Here is a 17,795-nt window from a genome sequence, read left to right as displayed (position 1 = left end):
AGCAAAACCCAACATTTTCCCGTTTTCCCTGTTAAGGATTTGCCAAAACCCAACCCTCCCAAACACAGATGTTTTAGGGAGTAACGTGGGCCTGACAGAGCTGAGATCTGGTGACTGTGCTGGCAGCTGCACTTGCCACTCCTGCCTTAATTTGGGCAGATCTTGATGAATCATATTCCTGACATGTGATTTGAGATCACTGTCACTGCACCCGCCTGAATTGTAACCACATGGATGGTTTGAAACGAGGATCTTTAACTCCACCAGCTACTCCGTGGGTGAAAAGGAGCACTTGGAGAGGTTCTATTAATACAAGACTTGCCCTCACTTAGCCTTGTGGGTCTTGCCAAAGCAGCATTAAAAGATTTAAATCTATTACTGAGAGAGAGATGTCCCATTTACTTCTGCCACCAAATAACCAGTGATAAGGACTCTCTGCAGCTCCACAAGCCCCCAGGGTTTTACATATCACCAGAGAGAGAGATACAGGAGTGATTCTTCCCAGGAATATTAATTTGGTTTTAATTTAACAATCTGCAAAATGTTATAGTAAAGTTGAAAAAGACAAACTTAATCACTGGGCTTTATCTGGGAATTTCAGGTTGGATATTAATGCCTGTAGGAAGAGTCATGGAACCACAGAGTGGTTTGGGTTGGAAGGGACCCTAAAGATCATTCATTTCCCAACACCCTTGCCATGGGCAGGGACACCTCCCACTGTCTCAGGTCACTCCAAGCCCCGTCCAACCTGGCCTGGGACACCTCCAGAGCTGGGGCAGCCACAGCTTCTCTGCCCAGCCTGTGCCAGGGCCTGTCCACCCTCACAGGGAACAATTTCATCCTAATATCAAATCTAACCCAACTCTCTGTTAGTGTGAGGCCACTCCCCCTTGTCCTGTCCCTCCAGGCCTTGTCAAAAGTCTCTCTCCATCTTTCTTGTTGGCTCCTTCAGGCACTGGAAGGTCACAATCAGGTCACCCCAAAGCTTCTCTTCTCCAGGCTGAACAATCCCAGCTCTCCCAGCCTTCCCTCCCAGCAGAGCTGCTCCATCCTCTGATCATTTTGTGCCTCGTCTGGCCTTGCTGCTGGACACAGCACTGCAGGTGAGTGTCACAGGAGCAGAGCAAAGGGCAGGATCCCCCACCTCCACCTGCTGTGGGGATGAGCCCAGGATACAATTGGCTTATTACAGTTTTCACTTTTTCATTCTGATACTCATTTTTTTCTACCAGAGACACACAGTGCTTTGGAACCAGCTGTGAGAAGGTTCTCAGGTTGCACAGACTTGGCTCAGCAGATTCAGCACAGAAATGGAAGGATCCCCAGTCCTAGGCAGAGGCCATTTCCTGCTTGATGAACTCAGGGATGTTACTCAGGGGCTTTTTTAGGTAAGATAAAAGATGACTTTTTCAACTCTGTTACCTAATTTTGAATTTAATATCACCACCATCATCTCCCACTGCTTACTTTTAGGGCTGCTTTTGAGGCATGTGAGCTCATTTAAATAGACTTAAAAAGCATATTCTGAGTGTTCCCTGCACCACTCACTGCAGGGTTGGCAGCACAGTTCACACTTGGGCTTCAGAACCAGATGTTTGTTATTTCCTCTTTGCTGCCAACCCTGCAGGAGCTGCTGCAGCCCAGCCTTTATCTCATGCCCTCCCCTCCCTGCCCAGCCACGCCACCAGTTCCGTGTTCTGCCCAAGCCACCAGGCCTTGTGTGCAGGAAATGTCAGCAAATTGACCTTTAGAACAGAATAGCTGGAGTTACTCCCTGGGTTTTACGTGCAGGTCTAGTTCAATGAGTTCATTGAAGGCTGGGAAACCATCATTAATTAAGCCAACAGCAACTACAATGTTAAGTTCCTTAAATGCAAATGTATTCCAGAGAATCACTCCCTGCTTGATTTGCCTCCTCCCCCTCCTCTCCCACCCCCAGGCACGAATCAGGAGCAGAGCAGAGAAACCCCCAGGGACATGCAGATGTACAATAACACTGAGGTTTGTTTTGCTCTCACTCACAAAAATGAGAACTATTATAATAATTGGGGTATTTTCCTGGGGAATATGATGCCTTAACGAAGTGCTCAAACAACTTACCAGGGAAATAAAAACTTACACGTGGAAACACCTTTATTGCAGCACAATTAACATGCAAATGCAAACAGGGCTGGATTCACTCCGTGGTGTTCTCTGTCTGTAACATGGAAAGGCTCATGTCAAAGCACAGAATCTGTATTAGAGAGGCAGGTTCATGGAAATTTGGCTGTATAAATTATAGAACTTTCTACCCCCTGAGGTGCTGGATTTGTGGAAACCTCCCCCCTGAACCCTGTGCAGAATAAACAGTGTCTCCTTTCTCAATTACACTCTGTGTCTGTGTTTAGAGAGCTCCTAAAATCACCAACAGCCCCCCAGGCCACTGCCTGTGGTCACCTGTGCCTCACTTGGTACAAGTGTGGCCATCTCTGGCAGTCACAGAGACATTAAAGTGGGAAAAGAGCTCCAAGATCATCACATCCAACCTTTGACCAATCCCCACCCCACCATGTTGCAAAGTGCCACGTCTGCTTGGTTTGTGAACTCTTCCCGGGTGGGGACTCCAAACCTCCCTGGGCAGGCTGTTCCTGGCCAAAACCCTTTCCATGGAGAAATCCCTCCTGCTGTCCCACCTGCCCCTGCCCTGGCCCAGCCTGAGGCCGTTCCTTCTCCTCCTGTCCCTGTTCCCCCTCCTGGCAGGGACTGCAGAGCCAGAAGGCCCCCCCTGAGCCTCCTTTTCTCCAGCTGAGCCCCCCCAGCCGCTCCCCATCAGACCTGTGCTCCCCAACATGGAGGTGCATGTCCATGGAAGGGACAACACCAGCCACTGGATGGGGATGGGAACAGAATCCCAGAACGGGTCAGGTGGAGAGTGACCACAGTGGGTCATCTGGTCCAACCTTCCTGCTCAGGCAGGGTTATCCCAGAGCACATGGCACAGGGTTGTGTTCAGATGGTTCTGGAATATCTCCAGTGAGGGAATTATAGACTTATACAATGTTGAGTGTTGGAATGGACCTTAAAACCCATCCAGTGTCACCCCCTGCCATGGGCAGGGACACCTCCCACTGTCCCAGGTCACTCCAAGCCCTGTCCAACCTGGCCTTGGACACTTCCAGGGATGGAGCAGCCACAGCTTCTCTGGGCAATCTGTGCCAGGGCTGCCCACCCTCACAGGGAAGAATTCCTAACATCTAATATAAATTTCCCCTCTTTTCAATTTGTACCCATTACTCCTTGTCCTGCCACTGCAGTTCTGTATCCTCCTTCAGACACTGGAAGGTGCTCTGAGCTCTCCACACAACCTTCCCTTCTCCAGGCAGAGCAGCCCCAGTTCCCCACCCTGTCCCTGACCTTCATGGCTGCCCCTGGCCTGGCTCCAGCAGTTCCATGTCCCTCCCAGCTGGTCCCCAGCACTGTGCTCAGTGCTCCAGGGGGTCCCACAGAGGGGAGGAATCCCCTCCCTCTCCTGCTGCCCACACCCCTTTGCATGTGTCCCAGGATTGGGTTATTTTGGGAGTGCTCACTGGTGAGATTTCCATCACCACCTTCCCAAGTCCTTCTCCTCAGGGACACTCCACACCCTCCCTGGGCGGCGTGTTCAGTGTGTGGGTACTCGTGAGAGCCTGTGGCCTGGCCATGGCTCTGCATATGCCGTGGCCATGGCTCTCTGTGGCCATGGCTCCCCTCACCCCTGGCCATGGCTCCTCACACCTCTGTCTAAGGCTCCCCCCACCCCTGGCCATGGCTCCCCTCACCCCTGTCCACGGCTCTCTGTGGCCACGGCTCCCCACACCCCTGTCCAAGGCTCCCCACACCCTTGGCCGTGCTCACAGCCCCGGGCAGCTCCGGGGAAGGCGCCCCGGGGCTCTCCACAGACCCTTCTCTGCCCGGAACGTCTCTCCCGCACCCAGCGCTCCGAGCCGGCCCCGCCGTACCGACGCGCATCCCCTCCGCTGTCCCTCGCTCCGATTGGTCGGCGGGGCGGGCGCGCGCGGTTGCCATGGCGCCGGGGCGTTCCGGGCGCCGCCATGGCGGGCGCGCACGAGGGCCTGTACTTCAGCCCGGTGCTGGGCTCGGGCGCGGGGCCCAGCGGAGCGTTCGGCGCCCGCGACTGGGTCACCCCGCACAAGATGGCCCTGCTCGTGCTGCTCAGCGAGCTGGGCCGCGCCGGCGCGCAGCTCGGCCTGCTGGAGCGCCGCCGCCTCAACCGGCTGCTGCTGCCGCTGCTGCAGGTCGGGGCCGGACGGGGGTGGGAGGAGGAGGCTGAGGGGAGCGCGCGGTGTTGTGGTGCGTTGTCGCGACATGTCGCTGTGCTCCGCAGGGTCCCGACATGGCGCTGTCGCGGCTGCGCGCGGCCATCGAGGAGTGCTGCCCGCAGCTCGCCGGCTCCGTCCACATCAGGTGCGGGCACGGGCGGGACATCCCCGCAATGGCGGCCCCAGAACTGCCCCCCGGGACGGCCCGAGAACTGCCCCGGGACTGCCCCCCAGAACTGCCCCCGGACGGCCCCAGAACTGCCCCGGGACTGCTCTAGAACTGCCCCCGGACGGTCCCAGAACTGCCCCAGAACTGCCCCTTCTGAACTCACCCAGTCGGGGCCAAACTCTGAGGTCTCAAAGGCGTCTGGTTTGTGTGGGGCAGGAGGTCTCTTGTCCCAAATAACTCGGTGAACAGCGATAGTGCCAAAACTCGTCAATTGTGTTAAATTTTTAAAGAATGCCTGGTTCCTATTTCTTCTCTTTAAAGAATAGCCATCTCTTCTAATTCTCTTCATCAAAAAAGCTGTTTTAAAAGGAAAAAAATGATTTTTATTATTCTTTTCATTTAAAAACTGCTTTAAAAGGAAAAAGCATTATTGTTATTATTAAAATTATAATTATTATTATTACTACTACTATTATTGCTACCACTATTATTACCACTACTATTCTTATTTAATACATTTTATTTATCTCAAGAACATAAAACCCCTCTGGGCCCAGTGAATGAGTTACCACTTGGCTCTGTTTGTGTTCCCTCATTTATGCCTGAAACAGGAGAGTATTTTATTTGATGTCAATATGATCACCTTAAAAAAATGTGTTTTTCTCTCCCTGTTTAGGCTGAAACTTATGGTAGAAGGAGAACTGAAAGATATGGAGCAGTTTTTTGATGACCTTTCAGATTCATTTACAGGGACAGAGCCAGAAGTTCATAAAACAAGTGTAGTAGGTAACTAATTGTTATCCATAAATTGTTTTCAGTGGGATATCTGTAATTGATGTACTTTAGTCAGGATTCAGCTTTGGTTTTGGGGAAGTGGAAGACTTTTCTGTTGCTCAGATGTTTCATGTTAACCAATAATTTTGCATATTGTGAGGGTGTTACTGATTTTAGCAATTTTTCTTGGTCAGATTATCTGTGAGATTTGCACCAAAATTAAGATCAGGTTTACACCCTGCAGAAATAAGTCTTGTCACTTGGTAGGATAGATTAATTTCTATCCTAATTTCTATTAATTTCCCGTTGATTTCTGTTTCCTGAGAAGTGAAACGCTGTGGTTTGAGCTCCCTCTGAAGGTGTTTCCCTTTCCAGGGCTGTTCCTGCGCCACATGATCCTGGCATACAACAAACTCTCCTTCAGCCAGGTCTATAAACTCTACACAGCCCTCCAGCAGTACTTCCAAAAGGATGAGAAGAAGAGTGGAGCTGATGAGAGTGACATGGAGCTGACAAATGCAGAGGAGCTGGATGGGAAGATGGAGAAGGAAGAACTCGACGACCCTTTTAGGTGATATATTCATATGAGAGTCTTTTCTGCCTGTGATGAAAATCAATCCTGGATTTCTTTAAAGCCTCCTACACCCGGGCTGAGCTGTGTGGCTACTTCTTAGTGCCACCACGTGGTGACAGTTGTCAGTGGCTCTGAGGAGGTGGCAGTGCCTCACCCTCACTGAGGGAATCACAGGCTCAGGGGCAGTTGCTGCTCAGTTTCCCCACTGCTGGTTGACCCCTCTGGTTCTCATGTGCTGAAGCTGTTGGAGAGATCACTCCTTCTTCTAACAAGGAAAGGTTATTGCTAAGGAAAAGTTAAGCTTAGTATTTTTGGGTTCTGTCTCCATCCTTTTCCAAGTCAAAGAACTCACTGTCTTTACCTCAAAAAGGAGAAGCAAATACTGAGAGGTTTTAAAATCTGCTAAAGAGGAGTGAGAATAATCCTAAAAGTATTTTCCTGTATCCATATATTCAAAATGTACTGTCTGAACTGTCTTTTGTATTAACCTGTGCTTGTGCAGGAGTCAGGCAGCAGCTCTGGGGTCTGCCTGTGTGCTGTCCTTGCTGCTTTTCCATGGAATAAACTTCTGTCAGAACAGCTGTTTTCTGGAGTGATGTCTGTGGCCCAAGTGCCAGTTCATGTCATGGGGATGTTTTCAGAAGAAAGGACAATCAGAGCAAATCCATTTGAATATGTCAACCCCAAATCTTCTCTCTGCTCTTTTCCTTTAGGGTTTTTTAGGGTTATTTAGGGTAACATTCCTGTCTGCTACAGTCTCTGCAGGTTGAAGTGTCCAATTAAACTGTGGAATCATTTGGATTGTTAGCTTTGATGTAGGAAATTTTATTATTTTTTGAGTTTTCTCAGTTTACATTCATGCTTTGAGCTTTAATATCCCATAAAACTTTATAAAGCAGAAAATAAAATCTATTTCCATGTATTATTTCCCTGTCCCTGCTTCTAACCAGAGTGTTTCTTACCAGGGAGGAGGAGATATCTTGCACTGGTCCTCTTTCCCAGAAACAAGCAGAGTATTTCCTGTCTCAGCAGGTAAGTTAATTCTGAATGAGGTGGAGGGAACATTCCCTAACCTGAATTTCACCTGGAATTGTGTCTGCAGTGTCAGACATGGTGTTGAATCTGTTGAAGTTGTGTTGGTATCTTGCAATTTGTTGCTCAGTGTGAGCACTTGGGGCTCAGGGTGTTCTATGGAGACATCACCATGCTGGTATTTGGTTCTGGGAAGGCCCTTCTGCTCTCAGGGCTCTGCTCACATCTCATGTCTGGGAATTGTGGAATTTGGTTGATTATTCCTGCTGGTAAATACAAAATGGAGCAGAAACACACATGGGCACAATGGCAGGAATTCAATATTCAGTAATGCTTATTCAAATAACTAGGTTATTGTGACTTTCTTATTAATTGAGCTACTTGCCAAAGCAAAGTATGGATTTAGTTGTGTTTATTTTCCTGAGGGTTTTTTTCTGAGTAGAAACATGTAATTCCAGTGAGCAGTTCTTCAAGGAGAAATTTAACCAGAATTCTTTAAGTACTTTTAAACAGTCCTTTGAAAAAGCTTTTATTTGACTTGGTCTCTCTGATCTCTGGAAAGTGAACACTATAATAAAACACAGAATAAAACTGACACTGATGTTTCAGTGTCAGAGTAGACAGAGCTGTTACAAAATCTCCTTTAATGTTCTCTCCAGGCAGATAACAACCTATCACAATACATTTATAACCCTCCTGATGGAGTTACAGATCTTTTCAAATTTTATTCCAGGCTTCTTTATTAAAGAATGATGAGACAAAGGCTCTTGCTCCAGCATCTTTACAAAAGGAACTGAACAACTTGTTAAAATTTAATCCAGACATTGCTGAAGCAGTAAGTACCACTTTCTTCATCCAGAGTGGTTGTAAAGGGATTTCTTATCTCTAGGATGGGATTATTTGGGAGCAATTTATTCTCTATTGAAATGTAAGCAGATGATAAAAATGCGAGCAAGTTGCATGTAAATGTTCAGTAATTCAGCCTGAAACTCCTGAAGGCACAGAATGTTAATTAGTCTTCTCTGCCTGTCTGGCTTCATGCACAGATACAAGCCTTTAATTTTGGTGGGGCTGAATGCATTCTTGTTTAACTAAAGCTAAAACTTACTTCTTTACCACATGTTCTTATGGAAGTTCAGGCCTCAGATTCCCATAGTTTCAAAATCACTATTAGGTGCAATATCTGTTGATTTTGGTGGCTGATGTTCACTTTGCTGTGGTGCTTAATAACAATTTATACTGAAAGCCACAGACAGACCTGTGTCTTGTCCCTCAACAGCTTGTTCTTGAGCAAATTCCATGAGTTCCCAGTCAACTCTTTCCTGCCTTACTTTCTCACTCCTCCTCCCAGCAGCCCTGGGCTGAGGCAAACAGGATTTTCCTTCCTCTCACTGGAGTCGAAGGGGCTGCCATAGTCCTGGGCCTGATTTCATAACTGGCATTCTGGGGTTTTCCTGCCCAGGTCTCAAAGCCAAAAAGCAAATACATCATTTTAGCATCTCCTTTCTGTCTGGCAGCATTTGGAATGAGTTCTGATGTTTCTGAGTATGTTCCTGAGTCAGCCACGGTGGGAGCCGCTCCTGCATTCCCACTCCACACACAGATACAGGGACTCTGCCCTTGTAGAGCTCTCAGGCAGAGTGGGATCATCCTGACTGCCACACCCTGATCTGTGGGACACAGCTGTTAGGGAAAACACCCAGTTTAGTCCAGGAAATTATCCAGAAATGCTGCACAGTTAGTACCAGCCTTGTTGCCACTTCTGATCAAGCACTTTCTGGCCATGCAGCATTTTGTGGTCACACTCTTGCACAGAAAGAAAACAAACAGTAACTACAAACCAAAACTGTTTTAGTATCTGCATAGTTAAAGCTGACTTTTCTTCTTTTTTTGACAGCATTATTTAAGCTACTTAAACAGCCTCAGAGTGCAGGATGTGTTCAGCTCCACACACAGCCTCCTGCATTACTTTGACCGGCTGATCCTGACGGGCGCCGAGAGCAAGAGCTCCGGGGACGAGGGCTCGGGGCGCAGCCTGCGCTACGCGGCGCTCAACCTGGCGGCGCTGCACTGCCGCTTCGGGCACTAGTGAGCACCACTAGTGAGGGCTGGGGCACCCCAGTGCCCACACACACACCCCTTCCTCCCAAAAATCCCTTCAGCAGAAAGGGCTCTCTCTGGTTTGACAGTCAGGCTCTGGGTGCAGCCTGTGCTATGCGGCGCTCAACCTGGCGGCGCTGCACTGCTGCTTCGGGCACTAGTGAGGGCTGGGGCACCCAGTGCCCACACCCCCGCCCCCTTCCTCCTGAAAATCCCTTCAGGAGAAAGGGCTCCTTCTGGTTTGGGATTTATTTTTGGGGTTTGGTTTTATTTTTGATGTTTGTTTGGTTTCCATAATAACTGAGGCATCTCAGAGCTGACATTTGTCTGGGTCCTGTCGCTGTTTCCTGGGTGTTTAAGTTCTCAGTCACTACATTTCCATGACCTCAGTCAGTGGAGATCAGCTCCGTTCGTTAAAACCTGGTTGTAATAATGCCAAGGTCATGGGTTCAATCCCCTGTGCGAGCCATTGAGTTAAGAGTTGGACTCGATGATCCTTGTGGGTCCCTTCCAACTCAGAACAGTCTGTGATTCTGTGACATGAAGGCCTATTTTCAGCCATATTCTCCAGAAAGTGTGGTTGGTCTTCTGTTAACATAAAGCTGATGGTCTAGAAAAAGAATAATTAAAAAAAAGCCATCTGAGCTTTTAAGATTTAAAATGCCACAGTGGTGGCATTTATTTTGTTGATAAGGCTGCCCTACCCATCTCCATATGTGGTTTGCATTTATTGATTGCTGCCTAGAGGCATCATGTGAAAGGAGTGGAGAGGGGAAGGTCGCTGCAAAATTGAGAGCATCAATAGTTGCTGTGCAGGCAGACACTAAATGCTGCCCCTGCTCAAACAGCAACTTGGCATGTGCAGGGTTTGAAAGCCCACACAGGGGTTCCAGTGGGCATTTTGGCTTGTAGATGCTTAATATCCTCACAACTAGGAGGCATTGCTGAGCACCAGGAGGAAAACACAGGCTTTTTCAGAAGACTGTTAAATCAGAGTTCTCTTCTGAGTGCCATATGCATAATTTAGATCAATATTCCTGTGCCTCAGAGTGCTGTTCTCCCTCCCTGTTTGCCCCCAGCCAGCAGGCTGAGCTCGCCCTGCAGGAGGCCATCCGGATTGCCCAGGAGTCCAACGACCACGTGTGCCTGCAGCACTGCCTGGTGAGAGCTGCCCTGGGATGGGGGGATTGGGTCATTCTGCCCAGTGAACTGTTGCAGAACTTCCCTTCCAGTGGGGACTCACCCAGGGCATCAGTAATTCCACTGCCCAGCAGTGGTGACGTTGCGCTGGCAGGTGGGGCAGCAAACTGGGATCGTGGCGGGGGGTTTGTTGCAGCTCAGGGTTAACTTCTTAAACAGGAGTTGTGATCCCAAAGACCTCAGTACTGAGCTCACAGTTTAGTCTTAGCTGTTTAAACAGACAAAGTATTTCATAAGCTTCCTTCTTCCTGTCTGTTGAGGTCTCACAGAGTAACAGCTGCCTTTTGAGGAAACTAAAAGGGGAAGGAAATACTTGGATTTCTCTGTATTTTTTCCCCTGTAATCAACATTATAACAAGTTGCCATCAGTCCTGAAGTGCTGCATTCCACAGTTACCTGTGAGTGAGATTTCTGTGCATCACTCACCCTCCAGCACTGGCTGCTGCCACGCCACTGTCCCAGCCTGCACTTCTGAGACACTTTGCTGTGCAGCATTTAGTGAAATTTTCTTAGAATCATGAATTAATTCTGAAGTTACTTGTATTTCCAGTGATTTTTTGTGCATTCTGTAACAGTAAGCCAAGCTAAAAGTGCTGCAGCCGTTGTCTGTTTGCAGTGAGATTTGAATGTTTTTCCTTGCCAGAGCTGGTTGTACATCCTGGAGCAGAAGATGTTTGACAGCTGTGTTCTGCTGGAGCACTCTGTGAACAAATCCCTGCATTTTGGGCTGCCGGTGAGTCCCTTCCATCCATCCCTAACCTTGTTATGGGACAAACCCACGGGGTGATGGGAGTGTGTGTGATTAGAGTTTTGGGGTTTTGGAGCTGGTCTGTTCAAAATACCCAACTGAATTTAAACAAATCTATATTAATGCTCCAAAATGTGGTTGTTTTTATGAGTTTTGCTCTTCATGTTCACAGAGTTCACTTGCCTTAATGCCAGAGCATTATTGAAGTCTTACTGCTTCTCCTCCTAACTTGTTTGATTTTCAGGCAGAAAACCTCTCTGTGGCTACTGGCCCCAGGTACCATTTTGGAACAATTCTGGTGCTCAAGGGAAGGTTTTTGCTCCTCCACCTTCCCTGAAGCCCAGTGCTGATGCCTCTGCAAGGGCTTTGAACACGTTTGCTTGGACAGCTCTGTCCCAGCTGTGAGACCTTGCAAGGCAGCCCTTCCCTTGGGTAGTTTGTGCCCTGAATCTGTTTGCTGTTAATGTTTAGTTCTGTCTTTCCCAAATCTGTGATTACTTTGTTAAGAGAATTGTTCTAAAATGGACTAAACTGTGGTTTTTGGGCGATGGGAGCAGATGTGGCTGCTTGGTGGGGAAGGGGAGGGATGTTCTGTGCTTTCACAGCTGTTCCATCACTGGAGAAATCCAGGTACTGTTCCTGTCCTCCTCTGTAAGATTTCTGTGTGGGGGAGTGGAAATACCTTTCACATCCAACAAAATGACATTCACATATGTGTGGGTGTGGATAAGTGGGTATTTAAAGAAACGCCTGGAGCAGTGTTCCTTTGTCTGTGCTGAGTTTACATCACGTCTTTTGGGGTTTTTTTATTAGTTTAGAACTCTGCTCCAGTGTAATTTGCAAGCCTAGTGCACTGTGTTGTCTCTCTAAGCTGTTGGTATGTTTTTTTCCCTCCTTCCCAGTATCTTGCTTCCTTGGGAATACAGTCCTTGGTTCAGCAAAGAGCTTTTGCAGGAAAGGCTGCCAACAAACTAATGGATGCCTTGAAAGATTCTGATCTGCTGCATTGGAAGCACAGCCTGTCAGAGCTCATCGATATCAGCACAGCACAGAAAACAGCCATTTGGAGGTTATATGGCCGCAGGTATCGGGTCTGTGAGGAACCCCTGGCTGAGCTCACTCCACTTGCTGGCACATAATGCATTTATACAGGTGTAACAAGTGGCTGTGTCTCTGCAGTGCACTAAAATGAAGCAATCACACTGTGATTCAGTACAGGCTCTGCAGTTATTGCCATTTCCTGGTGTTCCCTTAAAACTCGTACTGAAGAAGAGATTGAGTTTCCATTTAGTGGCAAATAGATAATAAATTTTTCCTTAGCCCCCCCTTTCAGCATCTCTTTGCTTAGGCTGTGTGCAGCTTTCAGTCTGTAATACGTGATGTGCCTGCACATCCAGAGTCCCTGGATAGCAGTAGTTTTACAAGTTTTCCTTCTTCCCAAGGCCCCTGGCTCACCAGAAAATGCAGCCTGTTGTCATAACAAAACCATAGATTAAAACCAGTTGTTTGCTTCTTGAAGACTAAAAGCTGTTTCTCTTGCACAAGCACCATGGCACTTCAGCAAGCCCAGACCCTGCTGAGCATGAACAGCTTGGAGGCTGTGAATGTGGGTGTGCAGCAGAACAACACCGAGGCCTTTGCCGTGGTGCTGTGTCACCTGGCCGAGCTCCACGCCGAGCAGGTGAGTTGGGGGCTCCTTGCACAGAGTGCCATTTGGTGAGAGGAGTGTGGGTGTTCTGACAGACAGTGCAAGACTTGACTTCTCTTATTTTCTGCCTTCAGTGTCTGCATTGTGGGCAGAGATAATGCAGGTGTTGGTTCTTTCCCTGAGGTTGTGTTGAAAGGGAGGGGAGTGGTGCCCACCCCAGAACGTTCATCAGTGTGGTGTTCTGTGTTCCAGGGGTACTTTGCAGCTGCTTCTGAAATACTGAAACACCTGAAGGAAAGATTCCCTCCCAACAGTCAGCATGCACAGGTAGAATATTTATACTTCATCATGTAACTATTATGCAGTAGGATGTGAATCCCATTGCTCCTGAATTCTGCCCTCTGTGTGCCTTGGGCAATACATTTCTCATCTCCCTTGGCTCCTGCCCTCATGGGAGGCTGTGCAGCATCACCTTTTCTACAAAACCATGGAAAAGCTGCCCTTGTTGTTTTCAGACTGGTGAGACATTTCTCCCACCACAGCCTCCTAAGATAAAGCTGTTTGAAAAGAAATTTCATTAACAGAGGAATATATATCTGCTTCATGAGCACATACAGGAGTTAAATGCTCTGCATTGATTTGGAGCTTCAAAGTTCTGTCTAATTAGTGCCACTTATTCTGATATATTACAATGCAGAAATAACTGAGAGAATAGGCTAATGGGCTGGGTTTGTGTGCCTTTGGAAACCACATTACCACAGGAGTATGTAGGACAGGATTTACATTGAGGTGTTCCAAGATCCCAATAAATATAGTCTGGTCCTTCTCTTTTTGCTACAGAGCAAATCAGAGAATTAGTAATGATTCAAAAGACATTTTTTACTTGAAATGCAGTCAGGTAGGTGAGCTCCAATATTGAAACATTAATCCAGACCTGAGCCTTTCTGTTGAGGACAGTAATGTAGTAAATCCCATAGCTGGACAGTGGAGTTAGTGTGTCTAGACATAAATATCCACGGGGTAAAGCAAAAGTAAATTCTGCTTGGGACAAGAAAATGAGCAGGCACAACTTTAACACTTGTTCCTGGGTGTGCTTTGTTTAGCTTTGGATGCTGTTTGATCAGAAAATACAGTTTGAGAGAGCCATGAACGATGGCAGGTACCACGTGGCAGATTCTCTTGTAGCAGGAATTACAGCACTCAACAGCATTGAAGGTGTGTACAGGTAAGGAATCACCAATCTTCACACTTCTGCAGGAGTGTCCCATGAAAATAGTGAAGAATTTAGCAGAGTGCCTGTTGGCAGTCATGTGTGCTTGTGTATTCCTCATTTCCCACAGCTGGTCACGGGTGTGCTGTGTAACCTGTAGTCTTATCCCCTTAGGGTATGCCCTACAACAGTCATTTCTAGTCCTTTCTCTGGACATTTTAAGAAGTTGATGTTATCCAGAGCTGTAGATCTGTTGTGAGAACACTTCAAAATCTGCTGTGGTAGCTGTACTCAAACCTGACACAAAGCAGATTTTTATGTCAAACAGCTGGGGAAGGAGCTCAGGCCTTGAGCATCTTATCTGTGTCCTGGATTTTATATCTCCAAATGAAACAATGTGATTTTTTTTCTCTCACCTTAATGGGTTCTTGTTTCTAAATGAGAATGTCATGTTAAAAATAGAGCTAAAAGTTGTTATTTGCTAAGTACAAAAAACAACTTATTGTTAAAAGCAATTTCTTGTTGATTTTCAATGAGGCAAAACATGTAAAGGTAGCCTGTTCCAGTTAGCCAGGAGATCATACTCAAGCTGTGGGACCTGATGCTTGTCCTTCTGGAATTGGACTGATCATGAATTCCCTGATCTTTAAATACCCTGCTCAGTGTCTGGTTCAGGGTGTTTGTTCCATCCCCTGCTGAGGTGCAGTTGGTCCTGACTCCCCGTCCCTGCGTTCTCCTGTTGCTCTCTGTCCTTGTTACCTCAAGCCAATTTTAGCTGCTTTACCTCATACCTGTTTTTCTCACAGATAAGGACTTGTACTTTCTAGCTCACATATCCTGCCACTTCTGCAGCCTCTTTGGCCCTTGTTTTTGGCAATCCCTGGTTTCTATCTAAAGCTGTTTTATGAGTTTGATCCTTTCTGTCTGGGAGTTGTCCAGTTGGCACCAGAGGGATCTGGGTTTGCTGCTGCCTGTGAGTGTACCAGGCGTGCACTCTGTCAGGTTGCCAGTCTGCAGTTACAAGAAAGAGGTCACAAAGTGAGACCTGCTTTACTGTGTTCTGAAGAGCAGAATTGTACCTAAAACACAGAAACACAACCAGTGATGTTTTCTTTCTACCACGTCAGAAAAGCCATTGTGTTGAAAGCCCAAAACCAAATGTCAGAGGCACACAAACTTCTGCAGAAATTGTTGGTCCACTGCCAGAAAACCAAGAACACTGAGATGGTGATTAGGTAAGAATGTTTCATTTTCAGAGTATTAAAGCCACTCTGCAGTGATTAGAATCAACCATTTCAATTTATATGTGTTCAGACTTCACTAGTCTTCAGATTACCTGCTGTGATTCTGAGATTACAGAATCATTTCAGTTATTAATCATGCTAGTGAGGAATCCTCAAAATATTGTGGCATTGAAAACCTCCTTATTTTTAATTGTAAAACCCTGAGATTAGCTGAGTTGGTTAAAACTTGGTTGTAGTAATGCCAAGGTCATGGGTTCAATCCCCTGTGTGGGCCATTGAGTTAAGAGTTGGACTCGATGATCCTTGTGGGTCCCTTCCAACTCAGAATAGTCTGTGTGTGATTCTGTGATAAATTAAAAGGTGTTAAAGTTCATGAAGATTTGTGGAAGAAGGAAACACTGCATCTAAAATAGGGAATAGAAATGTGTGTGTAGTTGTACCTTGGTGCAAACTTTCAGAGTAGTTACAGTGTTATTTCACCTTTTGTGTCTCCGTGGCATCTCCTTTTAAGGGTGTAATATAAGTGTATTGTACATGCAGTAATGCAATTAATAATAAATCCAGTACTGTTACGGATGGAATAATTCCTTGGGAAACAAGTGGCTGTTTCCCAGCAGTGTTTGTAGTTCTTTGCCCCTGTTTTGTTAGGGTGCTGCTGTGCATAGCAGAGCTGTACTGGAGAGCCTCATGCCACACCATCGCGCTGCCCGTGCTGCTGCAGGCCCTGGCCCTGGCCCGGCAGCACAGCCTGCAGTTCTTGGCCTCTGAGACTGTGCTCAACTTGGCCTTCTCCCAGGTAGGGCTGCTGGTGCTGCCACAGGGCTGCAGGGCAGCTTTTATTCCAGGGATCTGGATGCCAGAACACTTTTGGAATTAAATGATAGATTCTCAAGAAGATTGATTCTCATACTGTAAATGTAAAAGCTTTCAAGGAAGTTAATAAAAGCTGAGTTTCATGGATAGTTACTGGATATAATTAAGCAGCATAAATTTGCCCTGCCTTAATTTCTTCAGTTATTTTCTATGCTGGTATTTTGGCTTTCTAGTAGTACAGGTTGGTGTGTGTATTAAGAATAATGCTGGAAATGTGTTCAGTTATGTTGTTTATTCTGAGAGATGTGGCTGTCAACACTGACTGAGTGGAGAAGCCATTCCAAATAACAGCTCATTTCTACTGACAAGTTTAAAAGAGGATTGTGAGGGGGAAAGTTGACAAAAAGAATAACAATTGTCCTACACCCTTGTCTGTGGTACATTATGTTATTAGAAACAGATGTGACTTACCCTGGTCTTCTCTGAAGAAGCTGCCACATACCAGTGAATTCCAGTTGAACCAGCAAGTATTTCTCTTCCAGCTGATCCTTGGCATTCCTGAGCAAGCCCTGAATATCCTGCACATGGCAATAGAACCCATCTTGGCCCACGGAGCTGTCCTGGACAAAGGCTGTGCCATGTTCTTGGTGGCCAAATGTCAAGTGGCTTCTGCATCTTCCTACACTGCACAAAAGAAGATTGAAGGTAGTGTGGAGAGTAATTCTCACTGAAGCTGTGCTCAGAAGTGCCAGCCAGTGTAGATACTGGAGTCCTGCTACAGCATCAGTGTTAAAAAGTTCCAGTGATACAGCAGAGTGCATTATGTGGTTATCAGATACAGAATTAGGTTGGAATTAGTTACTCACCAGTTGTTTATGCTGGAACCTTGTTTATCTGCATACTTTCACACCCATATTTTGCAGCAAAGGCTGAGTAACAGAAACCAGCTAAAAGACCATGTTGCTAAGACACAAAAGGTTTTGAAAAGCTGAGGAATTTATAATTGGACTCTTTAGAATTGTTATTGTGGTATTGTCTTAAACATGACTTTCCCCCTTTTGCCCACAGCCTTGGAATCTGCAATCTCAAATCTAAATGAAGCCAAGACTTACTTTGCCAAAGTGGACTGCAAAGAGCAGCTCAGAGACATTCTCTACTTCCAAGCCAGGCTGTTCCACACCCTCGGCAAGACCCAGGAAAGGAACAAATGTGCCATGTTTTTCCGGCAGTTGCACCAGGAACTGCCAGCACACGGTGTCCCCTTGATCAACTCCTTCAAGTGATGCATTTAAAGATGACATTTGTTTGTTTTCCTGGGTTCTTTTTTTTTTTTCAAACAAACTTTGTTATATTCAGTTACCCATGTTTCAAAATAACTGCCATTAAATCATGGTCTGGCATTGAACAAACTTGTGTTCTGTTTGTAGTGACAAGGGAAAACGTCACCTTCAACCCATTTCACTTTTACTCTGTACTTGAAATTAAGATTTGAAAGGGGTAAAAAGAGAAAGGACCCTCTTGACTGTTATAAACATGCTCAGGGGAGTAGCAGTCATGATAGAGTTCTGTTCTTGGTAGTGACATTTCAGAATCAATGCTGGCTTTATGAACACTGGGCTACAAAAAGTCGTGGAAAATGTAGGCGAGTCTCCTTTGTGCTCCTTTGAAGTGGTGTGGATTGGGGAGTCTCTTTTAAAACGTGTCCTTGCTTTGAAGCTGCCTACGCTGGCTGTAGAGGAGGGTTCAGTCAGAGGTGTAACTGCAGTCTCAATGCTGTTGTTACCTGTGTCCTTGTGCAGAGCGAGGCTGAGGAGAGCAGAGTGGGAAACAAAGCCCCAGCTCAGCTGAAATGTTTCTATTTTGTATGTTCTCAATGCTGTGTATCATTCACCTGCTCTGCTTTTATGGGTGAATACATGGAGATCACAACTGAAGGGACCTGCAAGAAATCTGGAGTGGGACTTTGGGCAGTGCCATGGAGTGAC

The 17,795-nt window shown here is 46.6% G+C and overlaps 1 protein-coding gene across 2 annotated transcripts; it reads left to right on the top strand.

Annotated features, from left to right (window-relative positions):
• The first annotated feature begins 4,054 nt into the window (after window positions 1-4,054).
• Window positions 4,055-17,213, top strand: ANAPC5 (anaphase promoting complex subunit 5). Of its 2 annotated transcripts, XM_071572262.1 has the most exons (17): window positions 4,055-4,274; window positions 4,364-4,443; window positions 5,144-5,253; window positions 5,617-5,812; window positions 6,781-6,847; window positions 7,581-7,682; window positions 8,745-8,935; window positions 10,027-10,108; window positions 10,791-10,880; window positions 11,798-11,979; window positions 12,441-12,576; window positions 12,796-12,870; window positions 13,647-13,768; window positions 14,881-14,988; window positions 15,646-15,793; window positions 16,353-16,515; window positions 16,879-17,213. In XM_071572262.1, the coding sequence occupies exons 1-17, from the start codon at window positions 4,071-4,073 to the stop codon at window positions 17,091-17,093; spliced, it is 2,271 nt and encodes a 756-aa protein (XP_071428363.1). In that variant the 5' UTR covers window positions 4,055-4,070; the 3' UTR covers window positions 17,094-17,213. The 2 variants fall into 2 exon arrangements, with proteins under 2 accessions (XP_071428363.1, XP_071428364.1); XM_071572263.1 differs by lacking the exon at window positions 4,364-4,443 and having other exon boundaries at window positions 4,207-4,274.
• Window positions 17,214-17,795: the final 582 nt, after the last annotated feature.

This window comes from Pithys albifrons, chromosome 17 (assembly GCF_047495875.1).
Source record: "Pithys albifrons albifrons isolate INPA30051 chromosome 17, PitAlb_v1, whole genome shotgun sequence".
In the NCBI taxonomy this organism is placed as follows: domain Eukaryota; kingdom Metazoa; phylum Chordata; class Aves; order Passeriformes; family Thamnophilidae; genus Pithys; species Pithys albifrons.
Note: the sequence above shows the minus strand (reverse complement) of the source record. Positions and strands in the feature narration are given on the sequence as shown.

Excerpts from the sequence above, each read along its gene's own strand:
- ANAPC5 (XM_071572262.1), top strand. The coding sequence starts at position 4,071 with ATGGCGGGCGCGCACGAGGGCCTGTACTTCAGCCCGGTGCTGGGCTCG. Across the intron at positions 14,989-15,645 it reads AACACTGAGATGGTGATTAG|GGTGCTGCTGTGCATAGCAG; the intron begins GTAAGAATGTTT and ends CTGTTTTGTTAG. Across the intron at positions 15,794-16,352 it reads TCAACTTGGCCTTCTCCCAG|CTGATCCTTGGCATTCCTGA; the intron begins GTAGGGCTGCTG and ends TTTCTCTTCCAG.